The 15,852-nt window shown below is 45.2% G+C and overlaps 1 protein-coding gene across 1 annotated transcript; it reads left to right on the forward strand.

The window, feature by feature from the left end:
• The first annotated feature begins 3,214 nt into the window (after nucleotides 1–3,214).
• On the forward strand, nucleotides 3,215–15,022 carry MSS51 (MSS51 mitochondrial translational activator). Its single transcript, XM_089540729.1, has 6 exons — nucleotides 3,215–3,414; nucleotides 4,081–4,236; nucleotides 5,096–5,220; nucleotides 5,408–5,971; nucleotides 12,964–13,057; nucleotides 13,941–15,022. Exons 1-6 carry the CDS (start codon nucleotides 3,215–3,217, stop codon nucleotides 14,170–14,172), a joined length of 1,371 nt encoding a protein of 456 aa, XP_089396855.1. The 3' UTR covers nucleotides 14,173–15,022.
• Nucleotides 15,023–15,852: the final 830 nt, after the last annotated feature.

Genomic DNA, 15,852 nt, shown 5'->3' on the forward strand with positions numbered 1-15,852 from the left:
TCAATTTTTTCAACTAAAATTTCTGGACTGATACATGAATATATATACAGTAAGTCAGAAACAACTGGAAGGCACACAACACCAAACGACAAAACCACATATCGCCTGTCCTCAAGTACTGTGAGGACAACCCCTAATCTTTGGCAGAAACGGGGAGCTGGTATGTGTTTGGATGTGGATAAGTCGACTTGGTTTTTTTGGGTCAATTTTTTAACCTCCATTTCTAGACTTATTATACATGAGTATATGCAGTAACTGTCTTCATTTTCCTGTGCGCCTTCTCATCTGTTCACATCTATTCACCCTCCCATGCACAGCTATTCAAAGGCATGCAAAGCAAACGGGCAATAATGTGCATTTCTGCAGCTTTCGGTGGATACGTGTGAGCTGCCCTGGGTCTCAGTTCTGGGAAAAGAGAGGGATATAAATAAATAAATATAAATATAACAATAACAATAATACACTGGTAAAAATTGCAAAGCCTTTTTCGGTAGATTTTAAGGAATTTCCTCCATGGTGCAAAAACGCCTGAATTCCTGCGAATCGCCCATGGCCGGATCCAATGCGGACTGGAAAGGAGTGTTTTAAACTTGTAGACCAGCGCAAGGAGAGTTTTAAAGTAGGGATGAAAGTCAGTTAGACAGACCTCCTGGGCTCTGATGCATGAAAGGGGTGGGTTTCGGATCCGTTTCTTTCCCCCAGGCTCCGTTCCCAAACATCTGCTGAGATGTCCTGGCATATTGGCTGGATCCGCTGAGGCCTGGAATAGCCTTGCTATCTCATTCACGTTGGCAGAGGTTGTTTGTGATCTTCTTGGTCCCTGACATTTGAATCTGCCCCTACCCCGGTCTCCCTTCTCCAGACTGTGCCTCTGGTCCCATAAAGCTTCCCTTCTACAGAGTCTGCAGACGTTACCTTTTTGGACTATGGAGTGCCGACAGTATTATACAACATAGAGAGAACTCCGGTGAACATGTGGCCCATAATAACACCTTTTCCAGATTCACTGTCTGTATGGGATCCTTCTTTTTATTCTCAAAGGCATCCCTCTTCCTTTCTGATGGGACCTCATTCACCAAGGTGTCCTCAGTAGCTGACAGCAGTATCGCTCTGTTGCAAAAGCATCTAAGCCCAAGTGAAAGCGTGCAAAATTTGAGAAGCTGCACCCTTGAGATTTGAAGGAGAACGTCCCTTCGCCATTCCCGATTCCTTTCCAGCTCTAATCATGTTAGGACCTCTAAAAATACCTCTGCTCCGAGGACCTTTCGGAGTCAGATGTGGTATCACTTGCGGGTGGCTACAGCTTGAAGTGGGCTTATAAAAACCCTCTGTGTGGCTGGGCTCCAGGGTGAGTTTTTCTGTGGCAGCTCTAAGTGGACCTCAACTTTATTCTGCCACAGTGATGATAAGCAGACTCTTTTCATTTGAGAGAGCAGGTTCAGCATTGCTATCCTGACCATTGCTTGCATATGCATTAGGCTTCGGACTTTATCACATGAGCCTTGGTCTTGCCGACACTGCGTTATTAAACGAGAACAAAAACATACTGGTTTGGGAGCTTTTATTATCCCACCACTCTTCAATAGTGCAATGGGGGCTTTTTGTGCCATCAACAGTTCTTGCATGGTTTCTTCTTGTAGCCCCTTTGAGACTAAAAGAAAGAAGATGACAGCATGAGCTTTCATTGACTTCAGTCTACTTCCTCAGATGCATTCAACATCTAAACAAGACATGACACAAGGAAAAGGGAATGGGAATGAAATCCAGCCATTCCTGGTTGCTCTCCTTCCCACTCAGAGGCCACAGCACTGGCAGTAGGATTGGGGCACTTTTACTAGCTGCTGGGGTCCAAGCATGATGGAGTTGTGCCCAACTGATCTCCATATCCCCCAAAAGCCATAGTAGTGGCATCTGGAACATGGAAGGAAGAGTCCCAACATCTGCTGGGGTCCAGATTGCAATCTTCATGTGTGTGCTTTGTTGTTGTTGTGTGCCTCATAGTCGTTTCCGGCTTATGGTAACCCTAAGGCAACCCTATAAAGTGGTTTTCGTGACCAGATTTGTTCAGAGGAGGTTTGCCATTGCCATCCTCTGAGGCTGAGAGAGTGTGATGGGCCAAGGTCACCCAGTGGATTTCGTGGCTGAGCTGGGAATTGAACCCTGGTCTCAGTGCAGTGCAAAATGTTATCACCAGTCCAGTTGGCTTCTGTATCCAATTGGGAGCAGACAACATTTTGAGGTTTGCTTTGGGGTTTTGTTTTGTCCCAGGCAGTCAGATATTTAGGGCTGGGCCAGCCCTGCTGCTTGTCAACAGAGAGCCCCTTGTAAAGTAGGCTGATAAACCACGAGTTGAAACAACACGTTATCAAATGGATATCAGTTGTGACTAGGGCTGAGCTTTCCTGGCCATCAGCCAGTTGCACATGGCTTGCTGGAAGGTGGGCTGCTTGCTGCTGGGAGGTATCATATCATGGGATGATTTATGGGAGCAGGTGCAGGGGTGAGAGGAGAAGAGGCAGCCCTATTAGCTGGAGAAGAATGCCTTCTCCGCTAACCTTGGGGCCAACTCTTTTTGCCTTATGAACGCACTGTGCCTGTGCAGTAAAAAAAATGTGTGTGCATGTGCCTTTCAGTCACTTGTTGACTTATGGTGCATTTCATAGGGCTCCCTTTGGCAAGGGATGTGCAGAGGTGGCTTTGTTAGACCCTTCCTCTGAATTTTAGCCTACAGCACATGGCAGTTATTGGTGGTTTCCCATTCAAGTACTAACCAGGGCTGACCCTGCTTAGGGGTTGGGGTGGGAATTCGCATAGAGGCACACTGATAGATAGTCTTTGCACTAAGGTGCATCAGTTGATGTCCCCTTCCTTTCCATATTTGTTAGTTATTATGGCAGATGGTTTGACAAACTATGACTACTGTTGCCCCTCCAATTCCGCAGACTTGAAATCCACGGACTTGAAGAGGGGTAACTGTAATGGGGTGCACCCCTCGCATGCATGCACCCCATTCAAGCCTATGGGACTTGCATATGTGCAAGATTTGGCACTTGTGGGGTATGTGTCCAGAACGGATCCCCAGCGAGTTCCAAGGGGCGACTGTGTGTGTGTGAAATGATGAGCTTTTCAGCTTCTGCTGCTATTTTGTCTTTTAAAGAGACGCAACTGGAATATCTATAACAACCTTTTATTTACAGGTTGATTTTGACTGGAGATGGCTCAGAGAAGTAAAAAAGCAGCTTCCAAAACCAGCCGTTCCAAAGCCAGCCATTCCAGGAGCAATTCCACAGAAATCCCAGTTGTAACTGGGCCTAATATGGACTCCCTGGGCTTCTTGGCAATGGAGAACAACGTCCCGGGTCTGTCGCACGTCATCCTTCAAAAACTCAACATGAAAAGCTATGATGACTACAGGTGAGTCATGTTCAACACAGGTAGAGGACACATTTTAGAAGATGTACACACACAAACGTACACACAAAATTAGGATCCAGGCCAACAATGGAGTTTATCACACTGGGGCTGATTTCGGCATTAAAGAGAGATTAAAGCGCATTTAAAGCATCCTGCAAATGAAGTGGAAATGGCAAGTAATTGCACAAATGATGATCACGCGCAATAGATTGTATGAATTAAGATAGAGCGATCAAAATAAATTAAGCTTGAAAGTTTAACACTCGGAGGAACTGAAAAATATTGCAGTTGTACTGAAGACAGTAAGATTTGAGTGCTAAAAGTTTACTCAAACTGGATGAACTATGGGAAGTCAAACTGTCAATATGCATATTTAAAAGTATGTTTTATGAATATATATAGAGATGTAATATTGGATATTGTTATGCAAGGTAAAAAATGTTTTTTTTAAAGTCTTGCACTATTTAATGTATGTAATAAATTCCAATAAAAATTAAATTAAAAAAAATATCTTCCTCCCATACATGTGTCTGCAGATTTGTATTTTGCTTCGTGTACATGCTAATAGATCAATGCTGATGTACCAGACATTGAAAGTAATGGAAATGCCTTTAGCACGGCTGATATGTCTTCTGCCTCGTTCTCTTTTGGGCTGCTTCTTAACAGGTCCGCTATGGAGGGCAAGAAATTGTGCACCGATTTTGGCATCCGATCCTATTTTGAAATGTTCCAGAAAATGGAAGACACATTCAAGTTCTGCGTCGAGTGCAAAAAACTTCCGGGATCTCTCTCCGATCCCAAAAGCCTGCGGCGGTGCAAAAGGTAACACAACTGTTCATGTCGTTTCACTGCAGCTGTTACTCAGTTGAAGGAGAAAGTGTTGATTTATCTGTTGATTTTATCCATTCAACCTGATGATTGAATAATCATAGCATATCATAGAGTCATAGAATCGTAGAGTTGGAAGAGACCACTAGGGCCCTCCAGTCCAAACCCCCTGCCATGCAGGAAATCCAAATCAAAGCATTCCCGACAGATGGCCATCCAGCCTCTGTTTAAAGACCTCCAAGTCTTTTTCAAACATTTAGCCGTGTGGTTATATGGTGTTTCAATGTTGCCTGCAAAGTGCCATGCCAAATTTATGGTGCTATATAAATAAACATTAATAATAATAATAATAATAATAATAATAATAATAATGGTATGGATTCTAGGATTTGTAGTTATGTGAGATACTTTGCCTTTCCCTGTTAGAGAGCTCTAGTGCCTCCTTGTTAGTGCTGTTCTTGGTTGCCTCCAAGACATTTTTGATTCATGTTGACCCTAAGTCGAACCTCTTATAGGGTTTTCTTGCCAAGTTTCTTCAGAGGGGTTTTTGCCACGGCCTTCACTCCGTGATAGTGGTGTGGGAGCCAGTATCACATAGTGGTTTAAGTGTTGGACTACAATGCTGGAGACCAGGGTTCGATTCTCAGCTCAGCCATGAAACTCTTTGGGTGACCCTGGGCAAATCACAAACTCTCAGCCCCAGAGGAAGGCAATGGCAAACCTCCGAACAAATCTTGCCAAGAAAACCCCATGGCGACTTAGGGTTGCCATAATTTAAAAATGACTTGCTTTTTACTATGTATTTTATTTAATTTCTTTGCATGACCTTAACCTTTTGTCCTTCCACTTCCAGATGCCACAATGTCTACTACTGTGGTTCAGAGTGCCAACGTGCCAACTGGCCCATCCACAAAAAGGTCTGCAAGAAACTGAAACTAGTGGCCCTTGATCGACTGGTGGAATGGCTTATATTTACTGGTAGGCATAATGGAAAATGCAGTTGTCAATTTTTAAAGCCATATCATTGAAAGCCAATGGATAGGAAAGGGCAGAGTCTTGCCTTTCTCAGTAGGCTCAGGCAAAATCAAAGCACTGCAGCCTCTCTCACCAAAGTGACCATAGTTTTAAAGGTGGTGCAAGACTCTCTTTTTTTGTCTCTTTCTAGGCGACATCCCTTTCCCCACGAGCTCATGGACAAAACGTATCCAGGATGTGAAAGGCTGGGAGGACTGGTTCCTCATGCAAGAGGGCCTGGAGGAAAAGCTGTATTCGATCATGACCGGGCGTTACATGAACATCCTTTGGGCCAATGCAGGGAAGCCCAAGCCCGATGAGGCAGAGTTGGTGGAGTCAGTCAAGAGAGTGACGACAGACTTTGTCTCCAGGCCAGCCACTATTGGCCTGGGAATGTATGCATTTGGTCTTGATCCTTATGCCAAGCCAATTACGGTGCATGTGGTTGGGGCTTCCCACGTTGAGACCCTCAACGCGCGAGTGACAGACTATGATGAGCTGTCCCGCGTGTTCCCAAAGCATCAAGGCATTGAGGTGGTGATGGTCGGTGTTGATGTGGTGGACGGGCCTATCATGAGACCGCCGCTGGTGGCCTTTGGACCCCGAGGGAGAGTCTACCTCAGCAGCTACAAAGGCCTGTATCACGATTTTTGGGAATTGCAAGTGGAGACGCAGCAAGCTGCTCGCCCTGATATCGTGGTTGGCTTCCATCCTGGTAAGTCAGTGGGTCCCCAATATCCACTGGGCTTTGGTTCCAGAAATCCCTATGGATACCAAAATCCCATTACACTCAAGTCCCATTATACACATTAGCGTAGAAAAATAGAGTCCTTTATATAAAATGGCCAAATCAAGGTATGCTTTTTTGGATCTGTGTGTGTGAATATTTTCAAACTATAGCCCTTATCAGATGAGTCTGGAACTGGGGGTCTTCAGCACTGGGCGGTTCGAATTCACGTTATTTCGCACAATACCATCATACCAGCATTCGAATGGCCCAATCCGAACTCACGTGAATGCGCGAGATGCCGAACTGAATGCGTACTGGCTCCTCTTTTTGGAGCGTGTTGGCCAGTGCGCTGATAAGGGGATTGGCAATATCCTGGATTGGGGCTCTGTTCGATCTCAGTGCGAATGGCTCTGGTGTGACTACCCAATCCTGAATTCCATCGCAAGACCCCCAGATTCCAATTTTAACTTCCGGTGGGTCTTTCCTCTTGCCGGTTCCAGGGAAGCGGGGGGGGGGGGGGGGGCGGTTCCAGCGGCCTCCTCCTCCTCCTCCCGGCTTGGGAGCCAGCATAAGCTGCATCCCAAGAAGGGAAGAGACGCGGGGGGCCGCTGGAATCGTGGTTCCGGCAGCCTCCTCCTCCTCCTCCCGGCTTGGGAGCCAGCATAGGCTGCATCCCAAGAAGGGAAGAGGCGCGGGGGCCGCTGGAACGGCGGCGATCGCCGCGATTCTAGCGGCCCCGCGCCTGTTCCCTTCTTGGGATGCAGCTTATGCTGGCTCCCAAGCCGGGAGGAGGAGGAGGAAAAAAGCATCCCCATTTACTTAGATGGCCATCCAGCCTCTTTGACAGCCGCTGGAACTGGTCCTCCCCCCCCCCCCAGAATACATATTCACACACTCACACACACACACGTACAACCGGGCATTGCTAATTTGTTGCAAGGGAAGGTCATGGTAACGTTAAAACCAAGCAGGAATGTAGAGAGGAAACAGAGAGGAATGTAGAGAGGGCACGTTGTATCGCGATTGTTAATGTGCATGAGCTGGCTCTCCAGCTGTTTACCGGGCTGTCATGACGTGACCTCCCCTTTCACCCCGGAAGCGTTTAAGGTCGCAACCCATGCAGGGCACCACTGAGCATGTGCGAGGGGGCCGATACGAATCGGCCAATCCTCATGTTGAGCACCGGTGTGACAAAACATTCTGCACTGAATGCACTTCGCGCGAATGCGTATTGGCCAATTTGAATCATGCCAATTCGGAGGGGCTCCCAGGTATGATGGTATTGTGCGAAATAACGTGAATTCGAACCGCCCAGTGCTGAAGACCCCCAGTTCCAGACTCATCTGATAAGGGCTTATGGTTGGTTAACTCCGTGGATGTTTTAAATTTGCTGTTTGCCGCTTTGAGTCCCTATATTGGGAGAAAGGCAGGATATAAGTAAATAATAATAATAATAATAACAACAACCCAACACTCAAAACACTACACCATGCTGGCTCTCAAACATGTTTAATATTTGGCGGATGTATTTTCTCTCTCCTCTCTTTGTGACTCTAACCTAAGCTACCTCACAGCTGAATTAAAATATATCCAGAAACTCTAATCCATCAGCAGTGGGTTGAACGGAAACAATGTTTTCTGGCACACTATAGATATTATAACACTCATTAACATAAGGCTACTCTTAGCCAGTTTATCACATCTCCTTTCTGGTTCCCAGCCTGCATATGCCACATTCCCAAATGCCCTTCGCTATTCCTATGGTCACTCACCCACCCTGGTCTTAGGTAACATCTTTCCTCCTGCCTTTGTTCCTCAATGACCAGCATCAAAACTGAACTTGTCACCTCATCACCATACCACATGTTTTGCATTTCTATGGCTGTTCGTACAGTCTGATTATAAGGATCCTTCCTGGGCACCAGTTCACTCCTTGCATCTGAGGATGCAGACCCAGTCTGCAGATGCTTATGCTATGACGTCTGTCGCTGAGTTAGTCTCAAAGGTGCTACAAGATCCTTTTGCAAACTCATGGGGTTGCTTTGAGAGCATAATTGAGGTCAGGAGGGAACCATGTACACTGTCCTGAGCAACTTGGCAGAATGGCAGGATTATATAAATGTAATGAATATTCAGAGGCCAAGGTCTGAAGCCTGTCCAAAAGAAGTTGGAAAGGATTGAGGGATGGAGGTGTAGGCTCACAGAGGAAACTAGGGAAGATCAGGTTTTTGCTGTTGCTCAGGTAAAGTCCTAACCTGGAAAATCCCAGGATTCCATAGGATGGAGCTACACCACGTAAAGTGGTGTCAAACCGCATTATGTCTACAGTGCGGATACACCCGGAGACAGTTCTCTCACATGTTTAATGGTAGTGCTGGCTCTTTGAGTCCTGTCTGCTGTCATTCTTCCTTCACTTTGTATTCAATGACGGTGCTGCTTCCCATTTGCCCACGCTGGGTCTCCAGTGGCCAGAGCTGTTCTGGTGGAGAGCGATGACCCTTTGGTCTCTCAGGCCTTTTGCAACTCGACACAGGAGGAGCTGCTAAGGCTCCCCTGGCCTTAGAAAGGGAAGCTGACAGAGAGAAAGGTGCATTCCGGCAGCAACCTGACCTTTCTTGAAAGAACGAACTGCTAGACCCACGTAACTCAATCCCCAAGGGGTGGGTGGCATGACGGTCCTTGAGGAAGACTGCCAGTCTGAGAGACTGTTTGCTTGGCTTTGGGTCAGGTTGATCTCCCTACTCTGCCTGAAAGAACTGAAAGCACTTTGTCTGCAGAGGTTGCAATCTGCCTTTAATTTTTAAAAAAGAAAACAAAAGTTTGGGGACTGAAGTGTCCTAGGAAATCATAGCAAAAACTTTAAGATTGGCACTTTGTAATTGCTGTTGCCCTTGGTGTTTCTTTCCAGGACTTCCAGTGGAGATCAAAATCCATGGATGTTCAAGTCCCATAAAAGACATTGGATTGTGAAATGGTGTCACTTACCTAAAATGGCAAAATCAAGCTTTGCTTTTTTGGAATATACTGTATATATTCCAAAATATATATAGAATAGAATATATATAGAATATAGAATATTTTCATGCAGTGGATGCTTGAATCCATGGTTACAGAATCCATGGATATGGAGAGCTGACTGTATTTGCTTTCAGGCCAGCTTTGACATATAGCAACTCTTTTAATGAGAGACTTCCAAGAGACCATAATACTAACAGCCCTGCTCATGTCTTGTAAATTTAGGGACATGGATTCTTGGAGTGAAACATTGCTTTTTTTGAGTGGTGGAACCAGCCTAGAAACACCATCTTTGCAATTCATCATGGCTACCTCCACTGGCTGCCAGTGTTTCTGGGCACAACTGAAAGTGTTGGTTATGACCTATAAAACCCATCTGGCCTTGGTACAGGCTATTTGGCAAAGAAGGCAAAAACGACAAAATCCCAAGATTCCTAGAGCACTTAAACTGGTGTCAAACTGCATTATATCTACACTGTAGATGCCCCCCTAATTACCTTCTAAAATAATCTGAGTTAGAAAACCATCATGTCTGGGAGGTTAGAGTTCCATAAACTAATCTATGCAGTGTGCAATGCTAGTGAGATGCTGGTGTATCACATCTACTCACTTACGTCACATTTACTGATTTCTGGGGAAACTCCAGAGAACAGGATGTATGGGACCTCTTGCAACAAGGAGTTTGGGCTTTTTGTGATAAAGTTTAAGAGACATCACTGATGTAGGCCAGCAGCTGGTGACATCTGGCCGAACCTCTGGATTCCAGATGTCTCAGCAGGACATCTTACATTATGGGCCTCCGCTTTGCTTGACACGCTACATTCGCGTCCCGCTGTCTCAGTGATGGAGGCCATGCTTTCCCCCCGTCAGCTGTTCGCTTCTGTCAGAGGATATCACTGCAGGCATTAAGCTGAGCACTAAAGATCTTTCAGACACTGTCAGGATTAATCAGATCATTAGCATACCTCACACTAACTAGCTGGTTATGCGCGGAGCAGGTGTGGGGAGCCATTAAAAACCCTGGCCTCAACATGGAGCCTGCCTGTTTCCTGACAGTTGTTTAGCGCACTGTGAGCCTGGCTGGAAAGCTGCATATAATTTGTTGCAATGTAGGACCCTCAGACACTTGGTGGTCTTGGGCTGGGGAGCCCATGCATGCATTTCCAGATGTCGTTGGTTAGAAACTCCATCAGTGGGGATGGCCAACATTCAGAGATGATGGTGGCTGTAGATTTGGTCATTATTTTTGTTGTTGTGTGCCTTCAAGTCATTTCCGACTTATAGCAACCCTCTCATGGGGTTTTCTTGCCACGTTTCTTTAGAGGGGGTTTGCCATTGCCATCCTCTGAGGCTGAGAGAGTGTGGCTTGCCCAAGATCTCCCAGTCAGTTTACATGGCTGAGCTAGGATTTGAACCCTGGACTCCAGAGTTGTAGTCCAATGTTCAAACCACTACACCATGCCGGCTCTCTGCAGATCCTGTCTACTTGTAGGGCTCAGGTTTGAATCCAGACCATAGAAACGCATTAGATGTATTTATATTATAGAAATACTAACATGAATGGCCAAAAACCTACATCACAGATATAGTTATGAAGGCATAACTATGGGCATGTTTGCACAGTCCATTTAAACTGGTTTTTCCTTGTGGCATTCTGTCTTCACAATGTGGAGCCAATGCCTTGATTCAAAAGCAGATTGTCTTCATGATGGAAGACCAGTTCTGCATTGAATCTGCCCCATCCCTGCCTTAAAATGGATTACAAAGACTTACCTTTTGCTCCAGATTTTCCAGAGGAACCCAGAACAGAATAACACCAGGACTGTCTACACATACGTTCTGCTGTGCCACCCAGTGCCACCATCACTGGCACGAGATGCTCCCTCTGAGGTCACAACAAGGTACCCAGCCATACAATCAATGCTCGGCACCTCGTTTCTTCCAGAACTCCTCAAACAGCAACTCCTAGAGGATTGCGGGAGCTGAAGCCCAAAAAACAACTTTTCCAAGCACTGCGTCATACAAACCCCATCCATTGTAATGACAAATCTTTTTTCTGGTCATACCTGCTGAACCCCAAAAGGTAATTTGAAACTTTTTACAAACCCTGCAGAGCATATGTGAGTTTATTATTGCGTTCTGTGGCAATGCAAGTGCGCTCCTGTCTTGGAGCAAAGTTGTATTCTATCAGCCTGCTCCATAACATTCTCTTGGTATTAAGTGATTAGTAGCAGGACAGTGAAATGCCCTTGTAAATACGTGACCATCTTGGCACATCAATGCAAGCTTGTGGAATGGCAGTGAGGACTTAGCAAACCAAATCCCCCTTCTGCTGAATCGAACCATCCCCAAATGTTGTGATCTCAGACCAATGCCATGCCAGCCATGTTTCCCAGCTATGACATGCAAACAACTTTGGCATCCTTGTTCCGACAGCTGCACAAACAACGAGGACCTCACTGTTCCCTTGTGGAAGCTCCATTCTCTTCATCCTCAAGGTGTGATGTATGAGCGGAATGGAAAGAAATGCCTTTTAGGTTTCAAAGTGGGTAGGAGAAGACCCTGGCCTTGCAAGGTATGGAGCATTAAGCTGGCAATGTGCATCGACCCCTGGAATGAAGTCTATTCTGAGCAACCTTTTCCCATCACTCTATTGGCTTCGGTGCAGGAGTGTACACAGCAACCCAACTTCAGCTGCGCACTGTGTTCTTGGCTTGAACCCCATCTCTAGCCAATAGCACAGGAATGGTTCAACCCATTCTTATAATGCAACACTTAATGCTGCAGGTGATTGTGGAGCAGTGCTCATTGTTTGTTGTTTTTAACTGCCTTTAAATCAACTTTGACTTTTGGTGACTCTATGAATGAGAGACTTCCATGATCCATAGTCATCACGTCTTGCCAACTCAGGGCCATGGCTTCCTTAAGTGAATCACTCCACTTAATCACTGAATCAATCAATGTAGAGTAATAGAATCATAAGAGTTGAGAAAGACTCCAAGGGCCACCCATGGCATTCCTGACATGCAGGAATACACAATCAAAGCCCTCAGGAGAGATGTCCATCCAGCCATGTTTAAAAACCTCCAGATAAGGAGATTCTGCCGCCCTCTAAGGCAACGTATTCCATTGTCAATCATCTCTTACCATCAGGAAGTTCTTCCTAATATTTCGGTTGAATCTCTTTTCCCGTAGTTTGAATCCATTGCTCTATTCTCTGCAGCAGCAGAAAACAAGCTTGCTCCATCCTCAATATGACATCCCTTCAAATATTTAAACCTAGCTATCATGTTCCCCTTAACCTTCTTTTCCCCAAGGTAAACATACCCAGCTCCCTAAGCACTCCCCATATAGGACATGGCTTCTAAATCTTTCACCCTTTTGGTCACCAACTCTACCAAGCATTATTGCCTTTGCCAGTGAGTTATGTCGTTGCATGATGTGACTAAAATGCGACAGCCTCAGTTCAGTCATTTTGACATCTAGAGAAACTTCAGGTTTGGTTTGCTCTTGGACCCACTGATTTGTCTGTTTGTCATTCTGTACAATGTACCAGGTCTGATCCTGGAAGCTTAGCAGGGTTCACCCTGATTAATACTTGGACAGGAGACTGCTGATGAATACCAGGCTCTGCAGGCTATATTTCAGAAGATGGCAACTGCAGACCACCTCTGGCAGTCCTTGCTTAAGAAAGTCCTATGAAATTAATGGGGTCACCATAAATTGACAGATAACATGAAGACATATATACATGTGCGCGCACATACACATGCACACTGTCAGCCTGATCAAGGGTCAAAGGGTTGTTTTGAAGATAAAGTGCTGTGGGGAGAGAAGAGCTCATGGAAGCTCCAACTCATTGGAGAAATGGCAGAGTGTGGATGCAGTAACAGAAATCCTTAAAATATGACCGTCCATAATTGAAACTCAGGTGTTGTATTTCTGTTTCCTTCCACGGTTAGGGTTCCATGCCTGCCATGACCTGATGGAAAGTTGGCTGCCCACCTTACTCCTTCTCCGAGACTACAAGATTCCCTCGCTCTTCACTGTGTACAGGTAAAACATGGATTTTTTCTTCTTCCACCACCTGCATTTGTTGATTACAAATTTATTGTAGGGATCTAGGGATAAAACAGACCTGGTAAAATTATTTTTCAGCCCTTCATTTTAACTTTTCACACCTGGGAAACATAAAAGGGAATGTGTTTGGGGAACTTTTGACCTATGGGTTGGGGTGGAGATGATGGGAGATGTAGTGCAGCATAGCAGGAGTGCACCTGTTAGAGAAAGTCTGTTCTATTCTGACTGGTGGTGGCTCTCCTACATTTTGGGCAGAGATTTTTTGCTTCCTTGGCTACCTGATCCTTTATTTAAAAATGAGAATTTATCTACTGTAGGACCTGGCCACTTGTGTCTAAATCAGAATGATCTGCCAAACTGAGATCAACCGATTCCCTCTAACTCCAAAAAGGAAGGAAGGAAGGAAGGAAGGAAGGAAGGAAGGAAGGAAGGAAGGATATTTTAAATATGTCTTGGAATGAAAAAGAAATTCGCTCAAGGGTGGGAACAAAATGTGGGAACTAGCGATGGGGATTGCCGGAAAGTAGTGCACTACAAGAGAAACATTTAAAAAGGCAAGAACTATAGCCACAAATACAGATATTTCACAACACATTTGTCTCACTTGGAAGAGCCAAAGACTCCATTTATTTGACTTCACAGAGCTCCAAGATGCAGAGTTTGGGAAATGTTTGGATCTGTTTGGACTGCAATGCCCAGAATCCTCCAACTAGCATAGATGGAGGATTTGGGGAGTTGTAGTTTTGTTTTGTTTTTAATGATAATTTTGCCCAATTGTGGCTAGAACGTGGACTCAGAATCTCCTATTGCATTTACGTTTTCCACGACGGTAACATAATCCCTTACTTCTTCTTCTTAGTGAGCAAGAAATGAAGAATTCCCTCAAGATCCTGATGGAGTTAGAAGCCCAGATCACAGGCTGCGGACCCAATCCCTTTGCCTCCCTCAAACCGGAGCAGGCCTACTCGAACCCCAATAAGCCTCCGGTCTACTGCAACTCCCACTATATTATGTTCTATGGACTCTCTGGCGCGACGGATGAACCGGATGTGGGAGAGATAGATGAGGAAGAGATGGAGGATACAAATTAGGAGATTAGAAGAAGATTTAGAACTTTACTGGAACTCACATGTATGTGTGTTGTCACATGGCAGGCAGAGATGGAATCAGCAACCCGAGTGTCAATGTGTGCATTTTGTTGTTGTGTGCCTTCCAGTCTATCGTGCGGCTTTCTTGGCAAGATTTGCTCAGAGGAGGTTTGCCATTGCCTTCCCTGAGGCTGAGAGTGTGTGACTTGGCCAAGGTCACCCAGTGGGCTTATATGGCTGAGCTGGGAATTGAACCTTGGTCTCCAGAGTCACAGTCCAGCACTCAAACCACTACGCCACACTGGCTCTCCAACTTGGAGAGATATGCAATTTGCATAAATAAGCAATCTGTGCATGCTTATTCTTCAAACATTGCCTTTCTCCTTGCAGAAGAAGGATCAAGTGTTTTCTCTAGGAATCTCTAGGTCCTTCAGTGTGACTGTTGGTTAAAATTGACCACAGAGTTGTTATGGAGGACCTAGATATTCCTAGAGAGAACATACAGTATTAATAAAATTTATGAATAATCAAATCCGCAAAAGTCAAAGCCGCAAATGCGCAGGGGCAAGTGAACTTCCCATCTATGTTACTGAGCATTATTGCCTTTTCCAATGTGTCTTGTTTTGCCGTGTATCCAAAGTACAATAGCCTCAGTTTAGTAACTTTGGAAGAGTTTGGGCTTCACTGGCTCTTGGATCCATTTGTCTTTTTGACTGTTCATGGTATCCATGGAGCTAGGTATTGTTGTCGTTGCATGCCTTCAAATCATTTCCAACTTATAGTGACCCTATCATAGGGCTTTTTTAAAAATAAGATTTATTCAGAAAGGGACTTGCCTTTGCCTCCCTGAGGCTGAGAGACTATGGCCTGTTACAGACTGCCAAAATAAAGCTGCTTCAGGTCTCTTTGGAGGTATGCTATTTAAATGATGCATGGGTCCTAAGAATCCAGAAGCTGCACCAAAGCTGCCCTCCAGTGCTTAGGAATGGAGTGTGGCTTTGGTGTGACCTCTGGACTCTTAGGACCCATGCATCATTTAAAAAGCATACCTCCAAAGAGACCTGAAGCAGCTTTATTTTGGCAGTCTGTAACAGGCCTATGATTTGCACAGTCAGTGAGTTTCCATGGCTAAGCAGGGACTCGGACTCTGGTCTCCAGAATCATAGTCCAGCTACGACACTGTTTTCCGATCACAAGGTCCAACTATGAATCTGCAGCGATAGGGGAGACCAATTTTGACCCATGGCCAATTGCAAATTTAATTTGGGACTGTAGATCAGCCAGAAGCCATTGTGTTTGGAAGTCATTTCTGCTTGTGGCTTCCAGGTTCTCGGATTAATTTTCGGCATTTTATAAGTGGGGTCTTATAACCGCAACCTCTGGGAAGCCTCTAGTAGTAGCGGTTGAGCTCTTTAAAAAACACTTTCGGGTGATGCATCAATTTTTAAAAAATCCTGGGCACAAGGGGTTGTAATTCTTTTATCCCCAACTATATGAGAATTGGTCTACCCAGTTTTAGCATCCCTACCAGGCTGTTCTGATGACTTCCCACTTTCAACGCAGATTGAAGATCGGAGTATTAAAATTGCCCAGAAGACTGTAACGTTTCAGAAAGTGGTCTCAAAAAAGGAGGCCAAGGGTGTTAGCAAACAGCTCACTGTCTAAAGCTGCCTAGCTATTATG

The sequence above is a fragment of the Sceloporus occidentalis genome, unplaced genomic scaffold (assembly GCF_023333645.1).
Source record: "Sceloporus occidentalis isolate IW3139 unplaced genomic scaffold, rSceOcc1.0.p SCAF_10, whole genome shotgun sequence".
Lineage (NCBI taxonomy): Eukaryota > Metazoa > Chordata > Lepidosauria > Squamata > Phrynosomatidae > Sceloporus > Sceloporus occidentalis.